The 9,315-nt window shown below is 36.6% G+C and overlaps 2 protein-coding genes across 2 annotated transcripts in view; one reads left to right on the top strand and one right to left on the bottom strand.

The window, feature by feature from the left end:
• Positions 1-195, bottom strand: part of COL4A3 (collagen type IV alpha 3 chain) — a 65,309-nt gene extending 65,114 nt beyond the window's left edge. The window contains 1 exon segment of the mRNA XM_035895211.1: positions 50-195. Coding sequence (XP_035751104.1) covers positions 50-195 — 146 coding nt within the window.
• A 4,746-nt stretch (positions 196-4,941) lies between these two features.
• Positions 4,942-9,315, top strand: part of COL4A4 (collagen type IV alpha 4 chain) — a 68,409-nt gene continuing 64,035 nt past the window's right edge. Inside the window, exons 1-2 of the mRNA XM_035895269.1 lie at positions 4,942-4,997; positions 7,433-7,472. Coding sequence (XP_035751162.1) covers positions 4,942-4,997; positions 7,433-7,472 — 96 coding nt within the window. The remainder of the gene's footprint in view (positions 4,998-7,432; positions 7,473-9,315) is intronic.

Below are 9,315 nucleotides of genomic sequence, written 5' to 3'. Positions count from 1 at the left end.
CCGGGCCCTCCGCCATCCCGCCGCTGCCCGGGGCGCTGCGGGCACTAACGGGAGTTTCCCTTTCAGCAACGCTTTCCTGTCCCTCAAGGGTTTTCTTAATGAGACGGCGAAGCGGCTGATTACAGAAAGGGCAAAGTGCTGCCCACTGCATAAACGTAAATCCATGAGAAATGTTTCTTCCCTGTCTTTCCACATAGCTTAGCATGATATGAAGGTTTTCTGAATGGAAGTGTGATTTGTAAAACGTTGTCAATATGTAAAGTTTATCACTAATTATCAATGCTGCTATTGACAAAAGTACTGCATGTTCAACATAACGTCTCGCCAAATAAAGTGCTGTTCTGAGATGGTGCAAACTTAGAAAGTATGTTGGCCAGGCTGGCCACAATGTTCTTGCCTTATCCATAGTGTTTATGAATGCTGTATAGGAAATCATGCATCACAGGTTTTACTAAGCACTAAAGTGACATAGAAAAAGCCCAACTATACAACAATACAATATATGTACATAAGTCTATTTAGGATTACTCACAAGATACAAATCTAAAGCCTGTCATGAGCATAAAGCTGACCACAGAGTTGTGTAAAATAGCTGATTTTACAGGCATGAGAGTAGAGACTACTGTCAACCCGCTATGAAATACCCTGTGAAAACTAGTTAGTAGAGGCTGCTTTTCCCAAAAGTTTGGTAATAGCAGCCAGAACACATCTCTGGAAGAGCAGAGCAATGTGTTCAGTGTTCAAGATCTTGTACATCATCACAGACATTATCACCTTGGCTCTAAAATCTCAAGCATAAGTGAGAGCAACCTGTCAGGTATAGAGAGAAAGGGGGAAAAAAAATCCCCCATTTTCAAGCCAGATTGATGGTGACAATGTAGAGAAAATAGTATCTTAGGGATAAAACAAATGACTAAACTGATGCATTTTATTTGTTAGGTTCCTATACCCATTGACTGTAACGGTGCTACATTTTTAATGCAGGAATACTGTAATAAGGACAAAAATGTGGTCTACAGTTGTTTAACGTTAGAAGAACTGGTGTTAGACAGAAGGTAGTAGAGACTTATTACACAAAAGTGAAAACAAAAGGTGCAGGATTCCCTGAGACAACAAGGTCAGAGAAAGTGAGACTACAGTGGAAGAGAGTGGTCAGTCCTCAGAAATAATACAAATTCAGATGCACGATAAACAGTATAACTGTCACTGAATAAAGAAGATAGTACTTAAAAGGAGAGCTCTTCAATACCAGTTTAAAGAAATATTGGAAGAAACCGAAGAAAGCAGGCAAACCACTGTTAGGAGAATACCTAGTGAATGAAATACTGCTATAATAAAAAGATACTGAGTCAGTTTTCAAATTATGTAAACCCAGTGTGGAAATTTAAAAAAAAAAAGTCAGCAAGCTCAAAGCAGAGTGGGAAAGTGTTAACAAGGAAGATGCACCAGAAAGACAGCATTTTAAAAAAGTCCTCTTTGAGCCCAGTCTTATCCCAGTACTACCTATTTCACTGACCTTGAGCAGCTGGCTGCAAAGTAGCATGGCCCAACTGCAGGGTAGTTGTGTGTGTTATAGTTAAGAAACAGCAAGTAATGCTGCATTATGAGATTGTCACATAAAAGAATGTATGCCTTTATGTGAGTTTCTAGGCCAGGTAAGTGACTTCAAAGTAGCATTGAGCTGAAGCAAAGGTAAGATCAGTCACTGATATTCTCTCTGCTGCTCTTGACTACCGTAATTGATGGCATCCATCTAAAGAAAGTCTATGAAACCTTGATGCAGGCTGTGTTGCTGATAACTGTTATAGTCCATAATCTCTTCAGAGAGGTACAAACTCAGAAGCCTTGTCTGGCAAAACAGCTGGCCAGGGCAGTTGTGTCAAAATGTATACCCGTAGCTGCCTGTAGGGGTACTTTTCCAGAAAAACACCAGTGCATGAACAATAGAGACATCAGCCTTAATACTAGAAAGCAACTGAAAGCTGTAGCAAATAAAAGTTTGGCTTTTTTCACAGTAATTGATATTTAATGATTTTAGCTTTGGTTTTGTTTCCTCAGTTCTCTACGGTAAAACAAGGATAATACAATTTTCTCTTTTTACTGATAAGGAATGTTCTTGTGGGAAACATTACTGTTGTATGAATTCAGTATAAAGTGCAAAGTTTCATAGGACACTGTAAAAGAAAAAAAATAGGGCTTAAGAAAAAGGGTAAGAAGAGTATAGAATCTATCCATCATGAATGAGGTAGAAGTCCTATAGAAAACAGCATATATGTTCTTGCACTTAAAATTACTATCCTAATCATACGCATAAAAGAAACACATTAAAATTGAGCACACAACCCTAATTTTTATTTTCTAACTTCTGAATCCTTGACTTTGTAACTTCAATGGTCTTGTTACACATGATGTTTGTTTATTCGGATGTGATGAGAATATAGAGAACATACAGAACATTATACTGTAGCTGTGTGTCTGCCTCAAACTATGGCTCATGTCCTGTGGTCTTATTTTATCAGAGTCCCTAAGAGTGAAATTGTCTTCCTTCTTGGTCCTTGTCTAGAAACTAAACATCTAGGTTATGTTACAGTGCCAGCTTTTCCCCCTCTGGCTTCTGAGAATTTTATGAGCTGAGGTTTGGTGATACTTCTATAAAACCTATTCCTTTGGTGGTATTGAGTGTGTTATCCTGAGGATATTTTATCTTCTTTCAAATTAGGTAAGTATTCTATTGAGGTAACTGTTGTGATTACTACAAAATACAAAAGATGAGATCAATTTGATATATCAACCTAAATAACACTTGGTAGTACTTGTATTATTGCACTGGCTACTGAACACTTCAAACTATAGGAAGATTGTTCAGAAAACGATGCGTTTTCAATAGCTGTGATGAAATAGCAAGCAGAGTGGTTTGTCTTCCACTCACGTATTAAGTATGATTTCAAACCATGCCAGTGGGTTGGATCAAAATGGATTTTAATTTGAAAATAAAAAGTTCTCTACTAATACAAAGCAAATGTACCAAATTTCAATTTCTATTTCATTTTCAGAAGCTGTTTGGATAATTAAATAATGAGATGGATAGTGGGCAACAGGAACAAATTTCTGTGAAGTCTAACACTTTATGACTGGCTTAGATTTTCCATTTGAAGCAATCTGTCCCTGCGGTATTTTATTGCCTTACAATCTTGCTTGTATTATTTATATCATTAATGTAAAAAATCAGTGAGGGTGGAATGTTGTTGGAATATTATGTTACTATTAGCAGTGTTGTTACTTTTTTCTTTTTTTTTTTCTTTTTTTTCTTTTTTTTTTTTTTTTTTTTTACAGATGGGGAACTGGGGCACAGAAAGAGATGAAGAATTTGGCAGATGCGTGAAATACTGTACAGTCCATGTAGGGTGTGATCTTGCAGCATGGATTGGCTGCCCTTAGGCTATTTATTCATTAGCTTATAAAGTCTCTTCTTCATACTGTGGGATATGGATGTATTGTGTGTACACATAGTAGTCAATGTTACTTATGGATTAGTTCTGGTTAGAAAGATGTTATATTATCTAAATAATAGAAAGCAAGACAGTAATGTTTCAGGAACTGTACACTCATTTGTTTTACAGAGAAAGGATAGATGCTTGCTGAACAGCTATCAGAGAGCAGCCAGTTTGCTGCAGGTTCACATCCTTGCTCCCATCTCAGTAAGTGTCTTTGCTTACTCAGGAGACTTCTACAAAGGAAGCGAACGCCTGTCAGTTCACTCTAGTCAGCGTTCAGTCCCCTCAAAATTAACCTCCCCGCACCTGGAAGACTGCAGTACAAAAAATAAAAGCCTGTGATAACCCATGCTACCCTAGGAAGAGCCCAGCCTCTTAAGCCCTCAGTTTGAAATAACCGCTGTGAATCATTTGCCAGATGTGCCTTTCTCCAAAGGATTACAGATTTTTTCTTACTTGGGGGATGTAAAAGTTTGCACAGGATCTGGCCATTTCTCTGGGTTTGTGAAGCGTGAGCTTACAAAAAGGTTGGTGCAGCACACTTGCACATAAACCTGCATGTATGCTGTTGGACTTATGTCAGAGGTCACAGATGCACTGTGTAGTTAATTTATGCATGCAAAATCTGATTGTCTGGACTGTAGAGGCCTCTGGTCAGTCCTGCGCTTAGGGCCTTCCAGCTTCCTAAATCCTGGTAAAAGCTGTGGAAAAAGTGGTCTAAAAATAAAGCTAAAAAATATCTAGGTAACGTTTCCAATGATTGTCATCTACCCATGCATACGTGTAGAACTCCTGAGCTGAAAATGCATATATGGCTTATTCTGCATTCAGAGTAGTCCTCCTTTTCTCAGGTGTACACAAACACTGGTCCAGCCCAGTTTGCAGAAGACACTGTCTTGAAAGTATAGCCAATATTTTCTTGCTTATATTTTTAAAGTTCATTAGGTCTTTACTGTAGACAGGTGTTACTTTTTTTTTTTAATGCCTTTAACTAAAATGGTGGGTATGACAGCTTTTTAAGAAATAATGATGCAAGATGCTCTTCATTCATTTCAAACACTGAGTGAAGACTATGTCTTTTCTAGGCCTTTTCTTGTACCCTTTTGGTGTTGATCTGTAATTTCATATATAGTCCCCTTGACATAATTGGATTGCTGATAAAATAAAATGCAGCCTGAATAGGAATAATGTAATGTAGTGCAAACATAAAGCTGTTCAGTATGACACATGTAAATGTTAAGACATATTTTGGTTATCTGATAATTATTCATGTTTGTACATCCGATGTGTATTTTAATATAAACAGGTTCAGAGGGGAAAACAGCAACAGTATTGAACAGTGTTTGTAGACTATCCACAAACAGAAGGAAAGAGAAGACCTGCTGTTTTTAAAAAAAAAAAAAAAAAGAAAAAAAGTGCTGCATATAGAGATCCTCAATCAGCGTGAATGGCATTAACAAAGGATTCATTTGAACGGATTAAGTGGCTTATCACAGCTGCCTGGTGAGTTTTACAGATCACTAAATTTTTTAACTAGAGTCACTGAGATATATTCTTAGCTATCAATTTAATAGTGATAAGAAATCACCAGTTAAATCATTTGTAGCCAGTCATAAAATTGATAAGCCTATATGATAATTTATTGTATTTGCTTTTGATTGCTGGTCTGTAAGTTTATACCACTTACATTTCAGGTACTACACTATTTAAATAGTAGGAAACAGGAGCTATAATTCTGAGTCTGTTTTAAGAGAAAAGATATGCCTACATTCTAGTGATGAACATATTTAGAGAAGAAAAGTAATGACCAACTCAAACCTGTCCCAGCATAATTTTGCATATGAGGGAGAATTATTAAAAGGCATGCAGAAAAGTTTTAGAGACTGTGATGGAAATACCTGCTACCATCTGTGGCAGGAGTTCTTTCTGGAAGAAAATGATCCTTAGGAGAAGATTAGGATCACTGTGGCCAGGAGTTTCCAGAGTGGTGTGTGGGATCAATGATTTCTTCTCTATAGTATCTTCTAGGAAATGTCAATGCAATTTCCCTTCTTGCTTGAGGTCTTTATGAAACTTTATGCACTCTCTAGGAATGTGAAATTATGCTTTTCTAGCTGGGAACCTGGCCCAGCAAATGTCCCTTGCTTGAACCTGACACCTTTGCTGCTAAGCAGTCTTCTGTCATGCTAACATGCCTGAACTCTCTCCAGCGTCTTTTTCATGTTTATTTGGTTTGTGCAAACCCAGGTAGGTATTCCTCAATGTAGCATTCCTCAATGTAGTTGTGAATGACTTACCTCTAACTGTCTTGTGCTGATTTGAGTACATAGGCAACGTCTGTCTGGCTTCAGGAGACAGGGAATTTGAAATGATAGGGAATAATCTGGCAAACATGTGTGTCATATGTGACTAGAAAAAGGGGAGACTGCAGCACCATGCATCAAGAATGGCATCATCAGATTTCCATTTCAGTTGTGCAAGGGCTTCATGACAACTTGGTGTCTTCTTAAATGAAAAATAACTCACACATGGCCAATGTTGATATGGGAGAAAATATTTACAGAGACTGTCTGCAAGTTCAGAAGGTTAGAAGCAAAAAAGACCTTAAATTAGTAACAGTCACAGCAAAAACAATGCTATTGCTTGCTACCAGGCTGAAGTGTTCCTGCGAAATGAAATAATTTCTACACAAACTTACTTGATGTATTAAAGGGTAAACTACTGGGATGCACAAAACTTTTCCACCATTTACTGCTGTAGCTGATCATCTTGCAATCTCACATTGTTTAATCAGTATGAGCTTCTGTCTTCAGTTACCACTAGTTATTTTCATAAATATTAGGTTCCTGTAAAATCTTTGTATTAGAAAAAAAAACCAGCAGGCAACATAGGTTTAAAAAGTACATAGAGTAAATGTACATAAATGGCTAAAATATGTTAAATTTGTCAGTGTTGAATTTATCAGTATATATCAGTGCATACACAGGTTATATGATTGGCAGCCTGAATCTATAAATTAATAATCAGGGAGAGTAATTGTGGGTTTTCTGGCACAGTTCTCAGTGCTCCAAAGAGTTAACGATGTGAATAACAAAGAAAAAACAGAGGTTGATCTCAGTTTGGGAAATTTACTAAATGCCTAAATGTTTGCAGGGTTGGAGTAATTTTGATACAGGCTTCACTATAACCTGGAGAATAATACACAGCAGTCTATACGTTATGGCCATATCTAATTTATGATTTCATATAATGAGTTTGTAGTTCTTATTATTAATACTAACATTATTATTAATAATGCTTATTTCCTGTATTGCTGGACAAATTTCGGGCTTCCTTTTTGTTTTACTTTATCCTCTTTTTTTGCACGTGGAAATGGTAAAAGACATGATTTCAACTTTATAATCCATCGCTAGCAACATTTGGCATGGAGCTGGGCTTTCCCAGCAGCTGCTCTGGAATCATGTGGCTATTTTGAGTGCTCCCTGTCTTCTCTCACTCTCTCTCTGAGCAAAACAAAACAGCACTAGCTAACTCATTTTGGGGTGGATTCAGATCACCTCCATATCTGCTCAGTCTTCACCCCATGGTGTCTGTGGAAGTGCAAAAACCTGTCTGGAATGGTTTCTCTCTGGCCATTCCCAGTTGTGGGATTTGAAATAGGTTACAAGGGGGAAGTTACAATGACTTCTACATGGTCTTATTCATGCCTGTCTGTTTGTACCCAGTCTCACCAATCCAAAAAGGCAAGTATATATAGCACATGCTGAACATTTCTTAATGGTGCCTACCCCTTATAAATATACTCTTTTACTAAATAATAACTCCAAGCAGTACTTGATCAGGTGTACGCGCTTCTCACTTTTTAGAGGCTACATTTTTGTGAAGGTTGGCTGTTGGAATTTTAGTTTTAATTTAGCTTTCTCCTTCTTTTAAATCAGGTGGCTGCTGATTGTTTTTGCAGCACAAGAAATTGATGGGGTAAGTGGCATTGATACTTACTTTAGACAGGTGGATAGGATGGTAAAGTTCAAACAAGTAACACTATATACACCAAAATGACCTGTAGTTCTGTGGGAAAACTGTGATGTTTCTTTCAGTATTTCTGCAGTTCTCACTTTCCTTTCTGTTCCTGCTGTTCAGCCTAAGTATTTTATAATTCTTGTAGCTTCTAACTTTGGCATCTTTTAGATGCTTTTGGAAAACTGCTTGTAAAAATACCCAAAATCTCTCTCATGCACTGAGTCTGTCTCCTTCCTCACAAAGTGCCTTCGATGGCTCTACATTATAGCATATATCATACTCATTCTAGCTTTCAAGCCCTTCTCTTTATGTTAGCCTAGATCTTAAACTGGCCTCCCTGTACATTCCCATCTGAAGCCAAAATTTCACATATAATATAGTCTCAATATCTACTTTATTTTCCTCTCTGTACTGTCCCCCATAGTAACATTATGTTTGCAGTGCCCTCGCTGAAACTTCTTTCAAGTCCATCCTTTTTGTTTCTTTCACATATTTTAAAGCTCTTTTTTTCTTGTTTTTTTTCCCCCAGTCATCCCTTTTTAGTTGAACTGTTGAAAATTGAGCTATATTTTAAAAATAAATGTGTTCAATTAGAACAAAGGGTAACAGCTTACATGTTTTTAGAAACTTGCATTCCGTTGACATTCCAGTAGAGGCAAGTTTTTAATAACTAGGTGAGAGACTAGTGTGGAGTAGATTAGTAATTTCATGGGAAATCCAGTGTGTGAAAGAGAAGCAGTCTGAGAGAGAGACCATTACACTCTCTTGTTCTAAATTTGGGAGTACCAGATATTCTAAAAATATTGTAGATAGAAAGAACAGAAGTTTTCCTCCTTATCTAGTATTTGTAAGTGTTTTCTCCTTGAAAAATTGAAGTATGAACCTATTGTGTTCTGTTGGTTATTAAACCTAGTAATAAAATAATATTGACCTTGAGAAAAATGAAATCTACACTGAGCAAGTATTTTCATGTTATGACTGTTTACTTAAATTATCCTTAACTCTTTTAAGTCCTTGTCATCCTTTTCAAAACCACTTCGATAATTCACATAATTTTGCAGAAAAAACAATGTCACCTAGTGGACATTCCAACCATCTAAGTGCGTTTATAAATGCATGTGGTGTTTATAATTGGTATATGTCTAATACTACACTTTGGGAAATAGAAAAGAATAATAAAGTCATGTTCACTTACCACAATATAAATTACTGATTTTACACTTTATTGTGTTTTAGTTTCTCCTCTTCCTCGTTGCAATTTGATGAAACAAGGTAGTCACTTCTTTGCTATTACGAGGACAATGACAGAAAGCTTTAATACAAAAAAATAAGTACATTAGTGGTAGACGATGCATAATTACACCATGCACATACTTCTTTTTTCATTTAATAGACAAGAATTAAATACAAGGCTTTATCGCTGAGTGGGCTTGTTGCTCTTCAGCATGTTTTGCCTTTTATTGTTTAATCCTAGTTAAACAATCACCTAACCTATGTGATGGGTTACAAATTTCACATTATTACAAATTAAATTCTGACTCTGCTAAAGTATTTCTAGATGCAGCCTATTTCCTTAGTTTGATTTATCTGTAATATTTAGCATTACTTAACATAACTTGCAGGTAATGTCTTTCACTTTCTACAGCAACAGTAATAAGCTTTTTCTTATTGCTTCTGCTTTGCCAGCATGTTTATGCTGATGAGAGGTCCAAAAAAGTTAGGAGGATTTAAAATGTATTATTGATGTGTGTATTCTATTAAGCAAGCATTGGAAAAGTTTTGTATGTGTCAAGCTGAAGAC

Source organism: Egretta garzetta, unplaced genomic scaffold (genome assembly GCF_000687185.1).
Source record: "Egretta garzetta isolate BGI_Z169 unplaced genomic scaffold, ASM68718v1 scaffold425, whole genome shotgun sequence".
NCBI classification, from domain to species: Eukaryota; Metazoa; Chordata; class Aves; order Pelecaniformes; family Ardeidae; genus Egretta; species Egretta garzetta.
This window is presented reverse-complemented; position numbering and strand designations above follow the sequence as displayed.